The 21,526-nt window shown below is 37.4% G+C and overlaps 2 protein-coding genes across 3 annotated transcripts; both read left to right on the top strand.

The window, feature by feature from the left end:
• The first annotated feature begins 401 nt into the window (after window positions 1–401).
• On the top strand, window positions 402–9,162 carry SGCB (sarcoglycan beta). Of its 2 annotated transcripts, XM_062575550.1 has the most exons (7): window positions 428–451; window positions 1,445–1,868; window positions 2,460–2,669; window positions 3,570–3,755; window positions 3,867–4,058; window positions 5,339–5,470; window positions 6,320–9,162. In XM_062575550.1, exons 2-7 carry the CDS (start codon window positions 1,842–1,844, stop codon window positions 6,521–6,523), a joined length of 951 nt encoding a protein of 316 aa, XP_062431534.1. In that variant the 5' UTR covers window positions 428–451; window positions 1,445–1,841; the 3' UTR covers window positions 6,524–9,162. The 2 variants fall into 2 exon arrangements, with proteins under 2 accessions (XP_062431535.1, XP_062431534.1); XM_062575551.1 differs by lacking the exon at window positions 1,445–1,868 and having other exon boundaries at window positions 402–451.
• A 456-nt stretch (window positions 9,163–9,618) lies between these two features.
• On the top strand, window positions 9,619–19,360 carry LRRC66 (leucine rich repeat containing 66). The gene is made up of 5 exons (XM_062574665.1): window positions 9,619–10,163; window positions 12,538–12,707; window positions 14,818–15,148; window positions 16,583–17,326; window positions 17,546–19,360. Exons 1-5 carry the CDS (start codon window positions 9,665–9,667, stop codon window positions 19,300–19,302), a joined length of 3,501 nt encoding a protein of 1,166 aa, XP_062430649.1. The 5' UTR covers window positions 9,619–9,664; the 3' UTR covers window positions 19,303–19,360.
• Window positions 19,361–21,526: the final 2,166 nt, after the last annotated feature.

Below are 21,526 nucleotides of genomic sequence, written 5' to 3'. Positions count from 1 at the left end.
CCGGGCCTGCACGTGGCGCCTGGCTGGGGCGCGGTGTGCGGGGGAGGGCGTGCCGGGGAGCACGCGAGGCTGGTTTGGGGTTACGGTATTGCGGGATTTAGGTAACATCCCCATTACGCTTTAACACAGGGGCTCGTTTTCAGTACGAACTGCCCAGAGAAGAGTTTTCTGGCAGTCGGTAACCGAGGTTTGAACACGGACGCGGCCTCAGCACGTAGCGCTGTTCGTCGATCTTCCCAGCCGCCACCCGCCCCCGAGGCCTGGCGGAGGAGCCTCGAGGCGCGGCGCTCGCCGGCGGCGGGCGCACTCCCGCCGGCACCTCCGCGCGCCGGGGAAAGCCGCGGCTCGGCGGGGCGCGGGGCCCGCCCGCCGCGCCGCCAGGGGGCGCTCGGCGCGGCCGCCGCCGCGGCACGGGGGGCGGAGGAAGATGGCGGCGGCCGGCCCCGAGCAGGTCTGTCCCCGCGGGGAGGCAGGCGGCGGGGCCGGCCCGCCGCGGCGGGGAGCGGCGGGGGAGGAGGAGGAGGAGGCGGCGCGGCGGCGGCGGCTCGGCGGCGCCGGGCTCGTCACGGGCTGCGCCGCGCGGCTCCGCCGGCGTGAGGCGGACTCGGTGCGGCGGGCGGGCCCCGCGGGGAGGCCGGGCCGGGCCGGGCCGGGCCGTGGGGCGGCGGGCGGCGCGCCTCGCACCGCGCGGCGGCCGCAGGAGAAGCGTTGGCCGTCTCCAGAGCCGGGAGGTGCTTCGTGGAGTGTGGCGGCGCCTCCGCGGCGCGCCGCAGCTGCCCTGCGTGAGCGGATCGGGGCGGCCCAGCGGTGGCTCGGCGAGCCGCCAGCCAGCGCGCTTCGTATAAATAGACATCGCGCGTGAGGCATCCTGCGGGGTAGCTCAGTGACAGCGTATAGCAAACAGGAGCTAAGCTCAAGTTCAGCTCCAGGCCTGCGTCCGAGTTCCCACACTTCGGAGAGCGGCAGAGGAGCGCCCGCTCCGCCCACACGAGGTTTGCTGCCGCTGGAAAAGAGGAGGGAGCTGTGCAAGGGCTGGGCTTTCCGCTCTTGCCCTCCTCCTAGGGAGCGGTTATAAACCGAGAGCGTGCGTGCGCGCTGCCTGCGGACCTAGCGGGTAGGTTCCTGAGGGAGGCTCGCCCAGCTGCGTCCCCGGTGCCCCGGGAGAAACCCCACAGCTCGGCGCGGGCGTCACAGCAGTACTACTCGGTCTAGCAGTAGCCGTGCCGCCGACGTTCCCTCAGCGCTGGTACCGTCTTCTCTTGCCCTGCCTTACCGGGTGAAAAACTGAATTTTGTCTCGCTATCAAATTCTTTCAAGAACACAGGGTCTTTGGGACAAAAAAAAAAAATACTATTCTGTTGTGCAAGATTTCCACCTTTCTTTTTCACAGAGTCCTAACCTCTTTTCTCAGACTGTTTCCCTGCCTAATTCTGAGTTTTTATAGGTAACAGTGGCTTCCAGAATGTCACCAAGGAAGCCTCTTTCTGGACATCAGCTCCTTTTACAATAATAAGGAAAGCAGAAGACATTTTTACCCTTTACATTAGCATATACACACACACACACAGAGTATAGCAAGCTTAAGGTGCAGCTTCAGTATTCACTCAGATGAGCAAATCTAACACCATCAAAAAGATCAATCCCTTACTTGAAGAACTGGGTCCTAAAATAGCAAATGACTACATTCAAGAAAGGTGGAACAAAATTTTGTTCAAAGTTATGAAAATGCATCTAATTTATCTCTCCATGACTATCTGTGAGAGTTTCCTCCGCATGTGAACTTGTCAAATTGATAGGATATACTTTGCAATCTAATCACTGCAAGACAGTAAAGTAAAGCTATGCTGGCCAGCTTCCCTCCATGGCAGGTTTGAGGCCTTATAATATTTTTCCTTTTCTTAATGCTGCATGCAAGTAATAAAAGTTAACTTTAAACTGCATGCTATCAAAGTAACTTAATAGCTCATACTCCTCACTCACCACACTCCTGAAATTTTTGGATGAACTCACTGCACTAGTGTAGAGAGAATGAAAATCTTGTGTAGTGGTAATTGACCTGCAGGATTGTGTCCTGTATCACCTCCCCGGAGGTAAAAACTTGAAGTTCTTTTACAGCTGAATCCCTTTTCTTTAACTGCAGTAGTCTCACTAATAATTCATAGCTGATGTCGTAAAAATGACACATAAAACATTTATAAATTGTCTGAAAATACCTGGATTCTAATATTAGTAATAGTCTTAGCATTGATTGCACATAGATTGCATTTATGCATGTTGAATAAATAGATAGTATTGAGTGGCAGATTGAAATATAGTATAAAATATAATATCTTGTATGTTCCATAAATGAGTTCACATTCTTGACTTTTTTTTTCTTTCTGCATAAATATATATATATATATATATGGTTTTGGTGAATTATATGCCTTGTAACAGCTAATCCATGTTTTGAATTACAGCAAAGTTCTAATGGCCCTGTGAAGAAGTCTATGCGTGAGAAGGCTGTAGAACGCAGGAATGTTAATAAGGAGCACAACAGTAACTTTAAAGCGGGATACATTCCAATTGATGAAGACCGTCTCCATAAGACAGGCTTACGTGGCAGGAAAGGCAACTTGGCCATTTGTGTGATCGTTCTTCTTTTCATTTTGGCTGTCATCAATTTGATTGTGAGTATATTTAATAGGCTGTAAGCAATATTGGGATGTATTTCATTTTGATTGTTTATTAGAGAGAGAAAATTTACTCCACTGTGGCTGCAAAGCACTTAAAATGTACTATAGATTTCTCATTTTTCTTCTCTCCCTTTTGCTCTTTCATTATCAAGATTAGACAGGAAAATGGTTACCAGTTTAGACATCGCTGTTTCAGTATCATGGTCCCAGCATGGAACCTGCCTGTTATCCAATACAAGAGTAGGAACTATGAAAGTCTCTAACTATTCTCAAAACTTTACAGCAAGTGTGTGAAGTGTTATTTGTGCAGTACAAATGCATTCAGGATAATTGGTCAGGCAGGAACACTGTACATACAATAACTGAACTACATGATTGTTAAAAATTAATCAGCTACTGTACTTTAAACCTCTCCTCTTGCTTATTACTAGTATTCACTAAATCACCTTTTTATTGCTTGAACACTTAGTTTTTCATAACTAGACATCCACATCAGAAGATACTTCCTTGTAGTTCAAGGGTAAGTATATACTGAGTTGCAATATTTTGTTCTGCAGAACTGTTTAGCTCATGATACCATGGTTACCCTTAAGCAGGAAAAAGATTTAAATGTGGGCATGGTTTAATTTCAAATGTATGTATGTATGTGTATATGTGTATATACAAATTGTCATTTCAGATGAGTGTAAAAAGTAATGCAAAATGCATTTTAAAATCAAGTGTATGCTGATGTTTCTAGTAGAAAATAAACATACTAAAGTAAATTTACCCATACAACTCATTTAAACACTAGCATTAATAATTATTTCAAACATAAAATCTGTTAGTACAGTATTCTGCACAGGAAGACCTGAATGATCAAGTTAGCTTTAAAAACACCTGTTTATCTTTCAGATTACACTTGTTATCTGGGCTGTAATTCGAATTGGTCCCAATGGCTGTGACAGTATGGAGTTCCATGAGAGTGGCTTACTGAGGTTTAAGCAAGTGTCTGACATGGGCGTTATACATCCATTATATAAAAGCACTGTAGGAGGCAGACGTAATGAAGATTTGGTGATTACTGGAAATAATCAGCCTGTAAGTTATGTCATGAACTGAAACTTTATGAGCCACACTATGGAATGATGCTCACATTATGAATAAACATTACCTTTGAAACATCATTAACCTAAGACTTTGTTTCTGAAGATTGTATTTCAGCAAGGAACAACAAAGCTTAGTGTGGACAAGGACAAAACTTCTATTACCAGTGACATTGGCATGGAATTTGTTGATCCACGGACACAGAACACCTTGTTCAGCACAGACTATGAAACTCATGAGTTTCACCTGCCAAATGGAGTTAAAATCTTGAATGTACAAAAGGCTTCTACAGAGAGGGTATGCCCTTTTTTCTTTTCTCTTTTTTTTTTAAACTATCACTCACTCTTTGCAAAAGTTACAGAATTTCCTTTATTGCAGAATAATTAAATAAATTCTGCATTGTAATCTGATCTTTCAAGCTGGTTTAGAAATTTGATTAATATAGCTAAAAATGCAGCTTTTAAAACCTAAGTCACCTTTAAAAGTACAGTATAAATTAGAACTGGTATTATTAAATGAGTGTAACATCTAGAATATCATATTATCTCCATTATCAGGATTAGAAAGCCTATATGTGTTTTTTTTTTAGGCATTTATGTGTCCATGCACAGATAACTGTTTCAAAAAATAGAGTATATCTAAAAAGCTTTCTGTTCCTAATTACTTACAAACATAACTACCAGAATTTCAGGTATCATTTTCTTTTCATCAGTGATAAATTTTATTACAATCAGATTTTTAGACGTCTGATTGAAAATGTAGAGGACAGTAATAACATTATAGAAGTTCTATTAGCTTAAGGCTTCCAGGTTAAATATGTTCTTATAAAAAGACTAAAAAGACTAAATATTTTAATTTATTTAATGCATATTATTTGTATATTTATGCAATATATGCATATTTAATGCATAATAAATATTTGTTTGATGCATTTTAATGCATGCATTAAAGATATTGATCTTAGACTAAGATCATCACTCATAATAAAAGCTTACAGACAGAATACAATCATAGTTCTACTGTATAATATTAGTAGTGTCAGTGGATTTACAGGGGGTCAAGTGTATCTTGGGGAAGCAGTGACCAATTCTATTAAGGACAAACAAAAAAGAGAACTTAGCTTGTTATTTTTTATGTTTCCTCTGCAGGCTAACAGTTAACTAGTATGCTTCAGAGTCAAAAATAACAACTATAACTTTAAATAGAAGACCAAATTAAATGAATACAGAAAAACAAGTTTACATGATCACTGTTTACAGGAATGTTGTATTTGCTACCAGTGTTATATATCCCATATTACTCTTCCATGTAAATTGTTTATATTTTTATTGCAATCAAATGTTATGCAAGCAATAAGCTATTTTACATATTTCCATACTTAGGTAATCCTTGTTTCTATATGTAAGCACAGAAAGTAGCAAATAGGTGGAGGTTTTACGGGCATAGTGGGAGGACGGTGCAAAATACACTGATACTTTTTATTAAATTATTTAACAATATTTTTAAGTTGCTCAAACCCAGCTGGCACTTTTTTTTTGTTGTTCTGTAATATTCTTTTTGGTTTTTTATGTTTTTAGATTACCAGCAATGCAACGAGTGATCTAAACATAAAGGTTGATGGACGTGCTATTGTCCGTGGAAATGAAGGAGTTTTCATTACAGGCAAGACCATTGAGTTTCGCATGGGAGGTAACATGGAACTTAAAGCAGTAAGTATTTCAGATCAGCATTTAAGGAGCTTAGTTTCAAATACAGGCAGAGAGTAAACTCTTGTAGTTTTGTATGGATTCAAATTTTATATTGAATAGTCATGCATAAAAGTTTAGTTGCAGTTGGTGTATTTGGTAGGACTTTAAAAAGGTGAATTATTACCTTGCTTTTAACGAATGTTTCGACAGTTGTCAGGTGACAATAATTTATTCCTGTAAGATGCTACAAACCCATAAAGCAATTAAAGCTAAACTATGGGCCTCTGCACTGAAATAGACACCAAAGGAAATACATATCCCCTTCTGGAAGCTTTATTGCAAACAGCCACTTTTGACAGAGGAGCAGAGCGTACAGTCAGGAGCAGTACCTTCATGAGCTGTCACAGCAAGATTCACCAGCATTTATTTAAGCTTTTTTTGAGGTTAAGACTGTAGAGGACATAAAATGAGGAAAAATGTTAAAGGGGAAGGGAGGAAATAAAGATATATGCATCTGGGAATATAAGTGCAAATCTTGATTTCCATTTCATGTATGGATTTTTAGATTTACTGTGTTGGCTAATAGGTCAATAAAGTGAAGAACTATGTGTCAGCCTACTACTGTCTCTCTCAAAAGCAACCTATCACTGGAATAGCAAAGTACTTTCCTGGTTATAATTGAGGAATTGGTGGACATTACTCACATTTAATTTAAAAATGAAAATTTCCCTATACATTTTTTAAAATGTTACTGAGTTCTACAGCCATCCTAATAATGTGATTTATTGATTAAACTTGTTCTTTTCAAAAACAGGCTGCTGTAGTTACATAAAAAGTTGTACTTTTAATTTTTTTCCTCTCTCTCAATAGGAAAACAGCATTATCCTAAATGGAACAGTGATGGTCAGCCCGTCGCGATTGCCAAGTTCTTCTTATGGGGAACAGTTTAATAATGGTAACTGGCTGCGTTTCAAGCTCTGCATGTGCGCAGATGGAACACTGTTCAAGGTTCAAGTGACAGGATATAACATGGGGTGTCAGACTTCTGTCAATCCATGTGGAGCCACACACTAAACACAAAGCACTACCAGGAGAGTTCTCTTCTGTGTTTACATTTGTTTGTATGAAGCAATTGCATGCCTTCAAGCATTACTGTTTTTACAGCAGTTTATATTAACACTGATTATATAGTATTTTTAAACACAGGTTTTGTTCAGCAGTATTGTTTCATCATCATATTTGTCCTTATAATGGCTCTAATTTAGTAAGGTGCTGTAACATGTTTCAATTTACATGCATACTGAAGTACCTTCCTGAATTGGGACTAATACAATATATTTAAAGGTAACGTGATCGTGGAAATGATATGGACTGCCTTCAGTTGTCCCTAAAGTAGGTTTTTGTCCTGCCTCCCAAGACCTTGAAGATTGCCAAGAATAAAACTGCAGTTTGAAGCACTTCAGCAGGAATGTCAATGTGCTGTTCGAAGCAGATTGGTCTAATATAAGTGGCAAACTTCTGTTTCTTCTACTCACTCTCTTGCCAAATGTTGATATCAATGATAATATCATATTGATGATATAAAGATTTCTCTCCAAATAAGTGGTCTGCCATATGTGTACTAAAAGACAGGCAATGGCAGATACACTTTTAAATACTGCATTACTTCTGCCACATAGTCTCATGGAGTTAAAAAAAGAAAGATTAATATCAATAATATTTGCAAAGTAATGTAGAGTATGGAAATGTAATTTTTAATTTTGAAATATTCTAGCTGGTAATAATAGAAATTATAATTACTGAAGTGTTTCTTGAGCTCCAGTATATCTGTGCAGTTTAGGTAGTATACATTTGCTTGATTTATGTGAAGTATTTATAAAATGTGTTTATATTAAAAGTACATTTTTTAATATTTACTGAAAATTTGCTCACTGTCCAAAAGAATAGTATTTTCCTGGGTGCTTTAATGTGAACAATATATTAATTTATTACTTAACACCTGGTAATCTGAAGCATGGCATGGCTATAAGAAGCAGTGTTTGAGATTAGATCTCTTTTTTCCATGAATATCAGTACTAATGCATTACTGAGAACCTCAGAATTAAATTCTGAATTTACCAAATTGTAAGTAAGTCTGCAATTCTAAATGTGATGGTATTGGATCCCACGACAGTATGGTAAACACATGTCTATCTGAACATGTCAACAGTGAAACTTTATGTATAATGAACTGAGACCTTACAGAAACTGTTATAGCCTTATAGATACTTTGGAGAGAGAAGGTGTTTTGTACTAAAAGACCAGCTCATTTTAAGATTCTCCCCTTCTTCGCATTTGTTTTTTAAAATATTTTTTATGCAGTAGCATCAAGTAACCTTAATGGAGACCACAAAGGTGACTTGATAAGCACTTGACAAGTTTTTCCAGATAAGCACACACTATGCTTCCTGAAAGTTGTACAAATGTTACATATTAACTTCAGAATTGAATTTTTCATTTGTTACGGGAAGACAAATAACAATCTAGTTTTGTTTTATAGCTCGCAAAGCACAGAGAAATCCACAAAGGACAAGTCAGTCCCTGCTGCAAAGAACTTCCAATCTGAGGTTTTGATTCCTGCCTTTGACTAGAAGTCAGTAGGCTCTAAATGGGTGGAAGTGATTTTAGAGAGGGGAATGGGCAGGTCAGAGGGGTCACATAAGGAAAATATGTCAGTAAAATTGCATAAAGGCACAGCAGAAGTTTTGATTCTCAGTTTCAGGTCAGGGTTATTTTGAACAAAAATGGAATAAAATACAAGAAAAGTCACTTAATTGCTCACAGTAGAGATTATGGAAAAATGCTAACATTTTGCACACTACATTTATAGTTTTACTACAGTTAGTATTTATTAATTGTGTCAGAGATTTTGCTGAAAGCATGCATGCATACATCTTTTTGCTGCTCTAAATGGTGCCCTAATTGGTATTTGTTACAATTAAGTGGAAGAAACAAACCATGACAGTGTTAGAACTTTTGTTCTCTTACTAATAGTAGTATCAGCAGAACCCTCAAAGCTGAAATAGATCTTGGTAAATAACAAATACTGCCTTGATAAATAGACTACATATAAAGAACACACTATAGCTCTTGGCTGGTTAACACTGTTATTTCTATGTGGTAATACTAGATTCTTTACCTGTAACTATCAGAATTCTTTTTAAAATACTACATGCTGAAAAAATTGTCACAAAGCTGCTTTTAAATTATGATTTGGATAATTGTTTTTTGAAGTGTAGATTTTCAGTCAAAACTGAGAAAACACGATTTTACAGATAGCAATGAATATAAATTATCAATTTGTTGGCCATTATTTATGTATTGTTAATGTATTTTGTTGCTTTCACTACAGAGTTTGAGAAATGTTGGTGCTTTACATACCTTGTGGTGTGCATTTTTTGTGGTTTATCTTTTAATTGCCTAACATACGTTTTTCTATACTTGTTAAAAATACTGTGTGAAATTTATTTCAATCTTGCGGATGCACTTGAGAGTCTAGATGTATTTAAAGACCAGACTACATGCCTTTAAAAAATACAGCACTGGGTACTTTAAAACAACTTGTATGTGAAGAATTATCTGCATCTGTAAAGGTGGTGGATGTTTCAGTAAGTAAAAGACAATTTGATTTCTCACCTTTGTTTTGAAATGGAACAATAAATTCTAAGACACAACTGTGGTTTAGAAGTGTTACTTGCAAGAATGTAGTCTCATTAAAATACATTGTTGTGCTATTGACAATGAAGCTAGTTATTAACTGAAAGTATGAAAAACCATTCCACATCTGTTTGTCATACATTATAACTGGTGGACTTTGCTCAGTGATAATAGCGTATGATACCAGAAGTTAGTTCAAAAGTCTCCACTCTTTTTAGTTCTTGAGTTCCTGAGAAGCTGTGTTTCTCGAGTTAAGGACAGGAAAAGTAAGAAAAGGTCTGGATTGTTTTGGAAGAGGTGGAAGGTGGGGGAAGGGCTACCAATTTCTTTCTTTTCTTTCAAAAATGCTTTTTGGAAAAAACCTAAGACTCCAAAACTGTATGTTTAAGGTAGAACACTGGCAATGGTTTGTGTGGTTGGTTTTTTGTTTGCTTTTTTAATCTTAAAAGTATTTCTGCTTTCTATTTGATTGTAGTTATGCTGAACTTACGATAATTTTACATTTTACACATAGATATTATGGATAGCCTTCACTTGAGCGTCATAGCTGTGCTCCTTTCCTGTAACCTTTCTGGATCGATGGAAACCAAGTCGCACCAGATTCTTTCTGATATTTCTCATCATCATTCAGAATGTCGGCGGGATGGGAAGTTCTTAGTGAATTGTTCATTTACTGGAATATCTGCTATTCCAGAAGATGTATCACAAACAGTGATAACAGCTGATTTAAGTTACAACAACATTAAAACATTCCTGTGCACCAATGGCAGAAATGAAGAATGGATGCTGAAACACCTGAATCTCAGTAACAACCTGATTTCTGAACTCTCCTTTACTACTTTTAGAAATTTATCAGCCTTAGAAACTCTAAACCTCAATGGTAATGCTCTCTACACCCTCACACTGGAAATACCTAGAGCTGCACACATGTCTGAAGAGTATAGAGAAGCCTATCATCTCTTGCCTGCTTTGAAAGTATTATCAGTTGAAAGAAACAATCTTAATACAATTCCTAGAGGTAAGTATTTCAAAACCTTTAAGTACATCACCCAAGAGAGAAGATGTATGAAATAATACCTAAAATTAACTTACTGACTTTAGAATACAACCATCTAATTTAGTTATGTTTAAGGTGAGGGAAAGTTCCACCTGAGTGCAAATACAGAGACCAGAGCAAATGGGTTCTTTGGGCTTGGGTTTGTCTATACAGTCTTTGTAATTACAATGCCTTAGTGCCAGTCAAATGTTACCAAATTTATCCTCTGAGAGGCAAAGGAGTATTTTTTTCCTTGTTTTATAGAAAGGGAAGTAAAAATGTTTGGAATTAAAACATCAGCCTCCAAGTCCCTATTGTGAGCCTTAACATCAAGAAAATGACGGATAAGGGATTTCATACTACTTTTCAGAAGAAAGTCAATACTCTGTTAAATACTGAAATGGGAGCAAGTTTATAAGTCAGGAAAACATTTTGTTCAATTCAGAAAAATTACTGTATTCACTGCCATCTCTTCGTTAACACTTTCAAGAGAGAACACCCAAAGTGACAAATTCTACTAATGACAGTGAATTAAGTCTTCAGTAAACTTCTAGAAAGTATTTGCTAGTCACTGAAGTATGCTAAGCATACCCTTTACAACAGCCTGTGCCCTCAGAAACAGACAATTCACTTTGTTCAAAAAGTGCTTAAATAAAGCAAAAGCAACTCAACCCTACATATTCATTTGTTAAATTTTACTGATCTCTGATACCATCATATTCTTTAGGCTTGAACTTCAAAAATACTGGGGGAGGGAAATGGCATATCTCATAATGTCATCAAAGAGAATAATCCTGAAATTGCACAGGATTTAGGTCTATCATTCCCCTCTTTTGATACCAGATTCTCTGGCATGCAGTAAACGTTTGCTTCATTATTTTGCTAAGTGTATATGTAAGTATCTAAAAAGTTTCCTTGGGGAAAGTATAGAAATAGCTTATACTATAAAATACATTGATGAGATTTTGATTGTTTTGCTATAAATAACAATGTACTATTATTATAGGATGCCATACTGGGTTAGAAAGACTACACTTTAAGAGATTCCAATAACTTCTAGATGTTAAAAATCAAATTGCTACACATCATGCTATGATACACCTAAATTGTATTTAAATCCCATATTCATTTAAATGTGTGTTCAGAACTTTATTTTCATTCCCCCAAATACTTCATTGACCTTCTGTTTATTAAGCTCTGGTATGGGAGACGTTGTAAGAAGCTCAAGCTTAAATTCTGAAGTAGTTTGACTATAAAGAAACCCTTCTCTCGACGTTCAAGATAGATAGGGCCACAGTCAGTGCCATAGTAGTGTACACTTTTGGCACAAACGTAGCTTCAAGCAGGCAAGCTGCAAATCTTCATAAATATGCAAGGAAGAAATGATGGAACTGCCAGAACTTCTGAATGCCTTTCATAGTACCTTCCTCTAGATGTACAGGAGGAGCAAATTATTCTGTCAGCCTTTTGCAATAAGCTCGGAGATAGTTACTCAGCAAAGAGGAGGAGCAAGCTGGCATTCAAGATTTCCTGTAAACTTGATGACACCAAGTGCAAAATTTTTAAGCAGAATTAGTAGCTTCTAAATAATGCCCTATGATCAAAAAAAATCACCCACAAGTGACATCTGTTACAAAACTGTGCTGATGCTGAACATGCAGGTGCAGCCTTCCATTCAGAATTTGCAGGTTGGAGTTATAAAGGCTCCTTGCAGAGTGTCTCAGAAAAATGAGGCATCCTTAGTTTTTAAAACAGCCACATACACAAGACAGATGCTATCATAACTAGGAAACGCTGGTGAATAAGCTGATATGCTTAATACCAGGCATGCAGCCATAATCAACACAAACTAAGTTTTAGTTTTCAGTCAGCTTTACATCCTATGACTACGGGTCAAATAATTCTATATATGAAAAATGTACATTAACTTGAAGATAGCAATGAATAGGAGACATTTTGTTACTTTTTGCATCTCTCCCTTTCATTTACTATCAACATACTATGATTCAAAAAACAGGGTATATTCTGCCCTTTTTCACACTCCTCCCTTCCCATCTCTAATTCTCCAGAGAGATGTGCTCAAAGTACAGAGATCATGGCCATGTTACTGCTTTTATGGATGTCTGAATTCAAAAAAAAAGAAAATCACTGATTTGTAAATATATTAAGGTGCCTGCTGTTGATGCCATACAACTTCTGAAATGGGTAACACCATTGAATAGAAAAGACGTGATAAATCAAAGCCTGCAGTAGCTAGCTGCAACAGACAGTAATGTTGTCACAAGGAGTTTTAAAAAGCTGCTGGACACGTTTAGAAAAACAAGAATAAGAAAAACAAAAATGTTTTACGTTTTAGGACTAGGAATGCTGCAGTCTTTACAAACCGTTCATTTGTCATCCAATGACATATTACAAATTGATCTGAATGATTTTCAAAACTGCTCACAACTGAAGAATATCTACTTACAAGACAACAAGGTCACTAAAATTCATCCAGACGCCTTCAAGGATCTCCACAAATTACAGGTTAGAAACAGCTGTAATACTGGTTTGTGTGTTTTGTATTAATTCTTGTTCATGATACTAATGTTTAACTATTCAGAAAAGATTATATTAGTCTTTATTATATTAGCATACAATTATAAAAATTAAAGCTAGTGCTGAAAATAACCATTTTTTGTGTATTTAATATATAGACATACACACTCTTAACTATACAAAATACATCCTTAAAATAAAAAAAATTATCAATGGCATGAACTTCAATTCACAGCTGGAGGACAGAACAATATGTGATTTATTTTTCTTGTAAATATTTTAAAGCAGTCTGATTTTTAAAGGCATCCTTTTAGCATCATCTCTCTGATTCACAACACTGATTTATGTTCATTTAAACTTACTGGAGCACATCTGTGACATGAAAAGCTTGTAAACAGATTTTACAAACAGATTATATAAACAGATTTATTTAAAAAGCAAGGAAAGCTTTAAATGGCAAAAGTCAGACTATGGCCAGATATCAACAGCTATGAAGTAGCAAGCACGCTATACCATATACACTGATATGCTGTGCTTTAGGCCAATGTGTTGGAGCAAGGTAGGACCTAGTCAATTTTAAATTTGGATTATTCATCTGTGGGGGGAAAGGAGAAGGAGAAAAAAAAAAATCAATCGTTATTGGCTATGGATCCATTACAGGACAGAACTTAATTTTTAATCAATAACTTTACCTTGTGCAGGATAACTATTTTAGCAAAGGTCCCAACATTCATTCATTTATCCATCCATCTTAATGGCCCAACAACTCATTTTCTACAATTTAATACATGCACATCAGTTTTACTTTTCCTTCTGGGTTTTGTGAACAGATGCATCTACCCTGCAAACTGCTTTCTGGCAAGACAGATACACTCCAAAAGGTGTTGCTGGTGCTACAGCAGCCAAACTATTATTGTTACTCAACCACCTCCATATCCCTACACTACACTGTGCAGTACAGACTTGTTAATATCTTCTATACAGAAAGAAAAATAGGATACATACAGAAATAGGTGAAGGCCGGTACAAAAGTTATCTAGGATAGTCTATTAGTTTTCTGCGAGTTGAAAGAGGGACTCGAGCAGAAAAGAAATATAGAAATACATTTAAGTACTCTTAACCAAGTACACACCAGATTTTAGCTACCCATCTCTCACACTTACTCCAAGCATAAATTGGTATTTAGTTGACTCAGTGTATGTACATGTATATATAAATACGTATACACACATACATGTATCATTTCATTTTGCCACAAAGTATTAAAGCATTATCTACCTCTGATGCCTACTAAAGGGAATAAGATACTACTGAGATAGATTGTTCTGATTTTACAATTTTTTTAAAAATTATTTTTGTGTGCACAGAAAAGCATTATCACTTCCCTACGCCACACAGATTAAATCAAAATCTCAGTGGTCTTCTAACAGTAAGACTTCGAAAAAGAAAGTGCCATCAAGACAGTATTATAGATAATTTCCTATCTGCAGGGAGGTTCACAAAGGGAAAGGACCATACTTCTGTGGCATTCTCCTTTCCCACACATGTGCACATCCTTTTAATCCTCCATTCCTTCTGCATATGCGCACACATCCCTCTTCCATTCCCTGCAAGAAACCCAAAACCCTAAAATGATACCATATATCCTTACCAATCAACTTCAGCACAGTTGAGTTGAGAAAAAATTCCAGAGGAGTTTCAGAGGAGATATGGCTGTAGAGGCCGCTTCTAAGGAGACCACAGAGCCATGACAAAGCATATGGTGTTTTCATGACAGAAAGCCTTTTGCATCATTTCTGCACCCAAGGGCAAAATTTAATAGACAGTCATGATGAGAACCATGTGATAGTCCCAGTCATACAGATAAGAGTATTCTACAATGAAAGAGAGCTAAATATAATTCAATCCTTTTTTTCATCTAAATCAAAAAGCTTAGAATAATATACTTGAAATTCTAAAGTTATATTGTTCCCATTTCTTTAGAAATGCTTGCTATACTAAAAAGTTATTGTTGACAATACACCAGTTCAGATTCTATTCCAAGACTTGATAAACTGATTCTGAATGAATTAATTTTGAATGAATTATTTCCAAATAGGTTGTGGATCTCCGTGGAAATGCTCTGACCACCCTTCCACCACAGGTATTAATCAATTCGAACATATTTCAACTTGGAGTGGATTCATCAACTAATCCCTGGATACGTAGCTGCAGACTAAATGCTTTCAAACATTTAATTCATATTCTTTTTGACTCAATGAGGAAAAAGTGGAATATTTCATGCAATAAATTTGCTAACAATTTACGGAAACCTCTCCTGCCTCTTTCAAGTTTCCATTTACACTGCAGTGACAGTGTTTCATTTAAAACAACTGTAATCCCAAAAGGAAAGACATCTGTGCTGAACTGTGACTTGGATAACAAAATAGGTACGTAAAACAGACTGTTCATACACTGCTAAAATCCGAACGCATGCAGAATGATAAATTTGTTCAAAAAAGAACTGAGAAACAATCTAACAGGCAAATTATTTGCTTAGAAAGTATGTCAGTTAGAATACTGGAAAGTCAGTTTTCCCCAAAACATCTTAATCTCCTATCTTGCATCCAACTAGTAAATGATACTAACATATAAATATACACAACGAAGTTTAAATAAGTATGTTATAAATCAATTAATGCTTGGACACAAGAGACAACTAGGCTTTATTTCTTACTATTGTGATTAATAGCTATGGGGTAGTCATATTGGGACACACAGAAAGATGAGAAGGGATGCAATAGTGTTTCTAGTGCTTAGTTATAGCAAAACGAGATGAAAAACTATTTGCATGTGAAAGAGAAAGGAGCTATATTTCTCCTACAGAAGTACAGCCACTGAAGACTGCAGCACAGTTCACTCAGCAAACAAATTCGGCATATGCAATTAATAGGGAGTACTTGAAGTGCCAATGACAAGTTCTACAAAGCTAAGGTTTTCTCCATGCGAAAGAAAAACAAAAACAGAACTTAAAGGAGGTGCATTTATCTTGTGCCATAAGCCAAAGCAGTTTCACTCCAACAGACTAAGAGCACTCAGAGGTGATAAGCCTTTCCATTTGGAGTGCTTTATCCCCAAACGAAAGTACCTGGGGTTGATCAAATACGCCACCTGCTTTATCTATTTTCAAGGAAAGTCATGGAGAAAAATGTGATCATGGGATTAAAAACAACACATTAGATTGTACCAAAAATGAACTGTAAACCCAAGCAGATCCAAAAGCAAACACGTACACACAATCTTGAAATGTACTCCCCAAAGCCAACAAGCAGCTATTCCCTGCAGTAGCTGAAGTCTGGAATAATCAATAGGTAGATACAAATAGCCTTGGTTTTCAAACATTTTTGTTCCAGTCAAAGCAGTAACCACATGAAAAAAAAATCACAGTTGCCGAAACACTGATAGTTAACTACGGATTAAATTTTTACCTAATAGCTCCATGTAGCCACCATGCTGAAAAAGAGGTGGCTCTGAGTACAGATCTTGCATGAAGTAGATTAGCATGTATTCCCAATATGACCCAGAACATCTTTATGTAATTCCAGTGATTCCCCCTCCTACCCATGCTAATTTTCTTATAAATATTGGTAGTAAGACACTATGTGCTGCATTTTAAGTGTGGAGAAGAACAAAGTGATTTAATAGACATTTGGCCCAGTATTTAATGATTATAGATGGATAAAAAGAAAACATGGATCATAAGAATAAAATGTTACATCTTAATCAGAGATGGTCATAGAATATCTATAGAAATAAACTGACCCTTCAATCCTAGCATTTTCTACTTTTAAGGCAAATTTAATTCATGTTTTCTTTTATTTCAGGTAATGAGGTCTCTTGGTGGACACCTACCGGCAGAATTTCAAAAGATATTAGTCTTCCTCACATGACACTGGATAAAATGAATAATTTAGTAATACACAATGCTGACAGAACTGTTGAAGGATTTTATATGTGTACTTTTAATACAATAAGGAAGAAATTTCTCATCTACAATATAGAGGTAAAGGAAAAGCTTTCAACTTCTTTGGCTAGAAAAACCCGGGATACTAATACCGTTTTTAGACAAGGAAAAACTGAGCAAGACTTTGCATTGGCTGTCTGCCTCTCCGTGTTCATTACATTTGTTTGTGCTTTTTGTCTGGGTGCTTTTGCCAGACCCTACCTTGTGACCTTGTGGAGACTCATGCGCAGAAACAAGAATTCAACTTCAGAACACATTTATTCTAATCAAGCTTTTTCAAATGAAACTCTGGGCAGAGAGTGTTCTGCAAGCATACCTACAAATACACAGAATAATTTGTCCATCTGTAATGAAAATCCTTTTAAAAACACATGTATTTTTCCTACAGAAACTTCTAGGTTGTATGAAAATGTCATTTATAGTAATGTATGTGCACCAAATACTGAGGAAAAGTACCAGAAGCAAATCAGTAATGAGATCAAACCTAAGCAAGAATCAGTGTTTTCAAATAGCAAAGCAACTAATATCGCCGAGATTTATACAGAGGTTGATCAGACTGGACAATCTTCTGTAAGGATGGACTGCAAAAACAGCAATGAAATAACACCAAGAAAACTAACAAATAATGACATTTCATTACATGAAGATTTAAATTACGCAAATAATGAAGACTCAGGGAAGAGCAATTTCCCTCCCACACCCAGCAGACTGAATGCTGATTCTTACTCAATTCACACTGAATCTTCAGGTTTAGATTTACCTTACACAGGAGAGAGTGGCTTTCCATTTTCTGGAATACAGATGCATACAAACGTGCAAAACTCTGGGAACAGTAAGATAACTAACAAATCTGATCTGCTGCAGTCTGAGATTACAGAGGCTACACCAGATTCTCCTGAACGGAAAGACATGATCTCACATAACGAATCCCACAAACCCTTAAGAGCTACACTATTTGTGCCCAGAACACAAAACTGTGATGAAGAGCTTGGTGTAAACAGTAAAATAAATAAAATCAGTGATGCAGATTTTATTTTACCAAATAGCTGCCAGAAAGATATAAATAATGAGAATTTAAACACCTACTTAACAAAAGAAAATTCTCTTACGGAATACTATAAACCAGAAGGTACTAATGAAAAAGATTATTTAGCAGATGTATTTGGTGATAGCTCTTCAGATGAAGGGACTTCATTTACATTGAGCGACTGTAGTTCTTTAGCAGATTTTGAACTGGGACAACCTAGCGACAATCCCCAAGGCTGTCAATCGTCACTAGAAAAAGCAGATACAAACAATGGAACTGGTAAGTTCTCAGCAGTGCCAGAGCCTCCAAGCCTTGATGCTGAACTTCAGCATACTGGAAAAGATGAAAACATGACCAATGCCTATTTTGAAACCACTGTTAATTATGCATCAGATACTACCATGTCTGAAACAGAACTACCTTACACTAACACATGTGGTGATGATCGTGTAACTGTGTCAGATTCTGACACAACCACTTTTACAAGTCAAGAAGTTCCTGAAACGTTTAAGTGTTTTACCAATACAGAGTCAACAATTCAAAACTCTATTTCCAACCCCCTCTGCAAGCAAAATACAAAATTTAATGATAAGAAGTTGGCTTCATCAAAACATTCTCCCACATATGCATCACATACAGAGAACACTCCTTCCAAAGAGGCAGACTTGCAGCTCTATTATTTTTCCACTCAACCCCAGCATTTTCAGAGATTCAGTCCCACTGAACAAAAAGAAAACGCAGAGATCAGTGCAGAAGAGCACACAGAGAGGAGTTCCTCTGAAGAGAACAGCAGCGAAGGGGATATTACATTAAGAAGAAACACAAATACATCTGCGTACAATCACTTTACATTTGCTCCCATCGATTTTAGTTTGAATCAAATCATTGGAGAAACGTCACTACCGTGTTCCAACATAGCCATCAATGAATCATCTCTTCAGTCTCGGCCTCAAAGCACAACTGAAAGATGTGCAATGGTTATTTCTGAGAAAGACGACTCATTACCACAGGGGAAGCAAGTAAAAATGCCTAAGATTTGTGCAGAGAAAATGCAAAAAGGCTTTAATAAAAGAGAATTTGATGAGGATACAGAAACGCAAGATAGCATCAATTGTAGCCTGCCCGAAGAAATGCAGTCTTGCAATGTTAGGGCAAATTTGCATCCTCTTAACTGTTCTGGGAAAACAGAGTCAGTCTTCAACATAGAAGATTATTCCCAGCTGGATCAGATTGAAGAAAATGCATATTGCTCACGACTCACACACAGCTTCTTTAATGAAAGCACACAATACAGTTTATGGTCATTCCCACAAAAGACTATAGGAAATACAATCTCCAGAAAGACCAGTTCCAGCGAGACAGAGGATTACACTACTTTGACAGAATTGGAAAGTAATTCTACAACAGCTGTCTATCTCCAAAATTCAGGTGAAAAACTTGATCAAAAAAATACAACCAATTTAGCTCAGGGTCACTTTTTTGTTAAGAAGAAAAGAGCATTTGATGGATTTGCTAATGTTTTGCAAAGCAGGAGAACAAACTGCAATAAATGAGGTATAAAAATGTAAAACCACAACACTTGGGACTCCCACAGAGATGATGTCATACAGGAGGTGAAAAAATGACTCTGTCTTAAAAATGAAGTTCTCTGGCTCCTGGTAACTCCTAAACACTGATTTTATTTCCCCTCACCCCCTCAGTACAATAATCTGCCTTTAGCTTCAGAAGAACAAGTTATGGAACTAGGCTAAACAATCAGGTGAATGTAGCTGCATGCTATGCTCTAAAGTCTGGTTTCATCTAATTTAGAAACACATAGGTACCATAAAGCCAAAGGGTAATTCAGGCCTACACAAACATCTGTGTACATGTAAGCCAGAAACCATGGGTTTGTATTTAGAATAGTACTTGGAAAAAATAAAAAAACAAAACACAAAGATACTCAAAATGAGTAAACTACCTGCAATTGTAATAAATCTTGCAGTAATTTTTAATTTTTATATATTTACTTTCTTGTCAGTGCTGATGTTATTATTTGCCTTGGAAATTGTCTCTGATATACACCATTTTATTTTTGTCTAAAATAAATGCAACGCTGCTATATTCTTATTACATTATCACTATCATCTTGTTTTTCTTATGGGATTCACTCCTATACAGTCAAATAGTATGTATGACTTCTGCATTTTGAGCCATATTTGTGGATTAGAAGCTTCTGAATTCCCACTATCTTGTGAAGACAGGTAAACATGAGTCTGTAACAGTTTTAAAGGCAGAGTGTGACAGAGCAGGAAAGAATAAGAAAGATATTACAAGTGCTATAATTCTCCAGACCTCCTACCTCCTTGGATCCCAAAGTCAATCACAAAAGTGGAAAAGGAAAGCTGGCTTCACTGGTACTAGTCCCTTTTTGAAGGAAGTTAAAAAAATTAAAACACACTGATTGTAATTGAACTACATCAGTTTCTCTCTAGACCCATTTGCAAACCCCATTCTTTTTTATGGAGCAGAGAACAATACTGTAAAATCCACCCTGAGCTTTAGCACAAAGAACAGGGAGGAGAGACTGCTGCACCTAACAGATGGCTGAAAACAGAATAACCTGAAGTTATCAAACACTCACTTTCCACTCAAAAAGAGCCTGGTACAACAGCAAGCAGGCTGCAGTCTCCCAGCAGATGGAACAGCAATCTTGTGGAAACAGTTCTGCTTCGTGCTAACAAAGTGTGTCTCTCATCCTCAGAGAAATCTGTTATCTACTGGACAATATAAGTGGTCTAAAGTGCAAAATAAGTCTGAGCAGTATTCAGTTGCAGTATTCTTAGAAGTCTCTGGGATTTAAGGCATCGAACCCATTACAGAAAGCAGGACCAGTATGTACAGTAAGAGGGGCAAAGTAGGTACATGCATGTAATAACAGAGAAAAAAGGCTGCCAACAGTTTTTTCCATGCCCTTGGTAATAATGTTAGTTTGGGAGTTTTGCGCAGACCAAAGCAATATGTAAACTTGCTCAGATCAATGCCTCCTACTACTGTCACCTATTTCCTTCCTTCTCTGCTTTTGCTTCTCCTATGAATGCTACTTCAGAGCTGATGCAACCTAGCAGCTCTCCTCAGATACGGCCCAAGTTAGAGCACGCCAATAAACGAAAAAGGTCCATTATCAAACCCTGCTTATACACCAGAAGTATAAAAAGTAATATATGAAAAAGAATTCTTTCCTCTATCTTCTTTTTGCTGTAGCAATCTCGAGCTTTACTAGGGACAACTGCAAACAAAGAGCAACTTCAAACCAACTGAATTTTCAACATTGATCTTTTTCATTCCTTACCTTCTTGACAGCTTTAATCATTCTGTCCATGCAGGTTGAGGATTAACCAGTAATTGTAATCTAGTAATCTTTAAATGTTTTAAGTGTACTATATAAGAAAGAAAAATTTCAGACTTAACAAAAAAGACATTTGTAACAGTTCAGGTATACAGAACTATTTACAGTATTTTAAAAACAATGACCGAGGCAGGCAGGTTTGAAATAAGCACACTCCTATGTACAAATCAGCAGCTCCAGATTATGTGCATCGTTACGATAAGAGGGCTGCTAATCAAAATACTGAGACTATTTCTGAAGCATCACTGAACCCCGAAGCATCAGGCGGGGGAGAGGGGGAGGTGACAACAACACAAAAAGCATTTCAATTTGGCAAAAGAAGAAGAAAAAAAAACTTTAATAGAAAGGACACATTTTACCTCTACCAGAAGAGAAGCAGGTCTAATGGC

This window comes from Rhea pennata, chromosome 4, assembly GCF_028389875.1.
Source record: "Rhea pennata isolate bPtePen1 chromosome 4, bPtePen1.pri, whole genome shotgun sequence".
In the NCBI taxonomy this organism is placed as follows: Eukaryota; Metazoa; Chordata; class Aves; order Rheiformes; family Rheidae; genus Rhea; species Rhea pennata.
The sequence above is the reverse complement of the archived record's forward strand: the minus strand, read 5'-3'. Positions and strand labels throughout refer to the sequence as shown.

Bases quoted from the DNA above. Each gene is read 5' to 3' on its own strand.
- SGCB (XM_062575550.1), top strand. From the start codon at position 1,842: ATGCTGGCCAGCTTCCCTCCATGGCAG. The intron at 1,869-2,459 runs GTTTGAGGCCTT...TTTGAATTACAG, and splicing joins CCAGCTTCCCTCCATGGCAG to CAAAGTTCTAATGGCCCTGT. The intron at 3,756-3,866 runs GTAAGTTATGTC...TTGTTTCTGAAG, and splicing joins TTACTGGAAATAATCAGCCT to ATTGTATTTCAGCAAGGAAC.
- LRRC66 (XM_062574665.1), top strand. From the start codon at position 9,665: ATGGATAGCCTTCACTTGAGCGTCATAGCTGTGCTCCTTTCCTGTAAC. The intron at 12,708-14,817 runs GTTAGAAACAGC...ATTTCCAAATAG, and splicing joins AGGATCTCCACAAATTACAG to GTTGTGGATCTCCGTGGAAA. The intron at 17,327-17,545 runs CACCAAGAAAAC...ACGTGCAAAACT, and splicing joins CAAAAACAGCAATGAAATAA to CTGGGAACAGTAAGATAACT.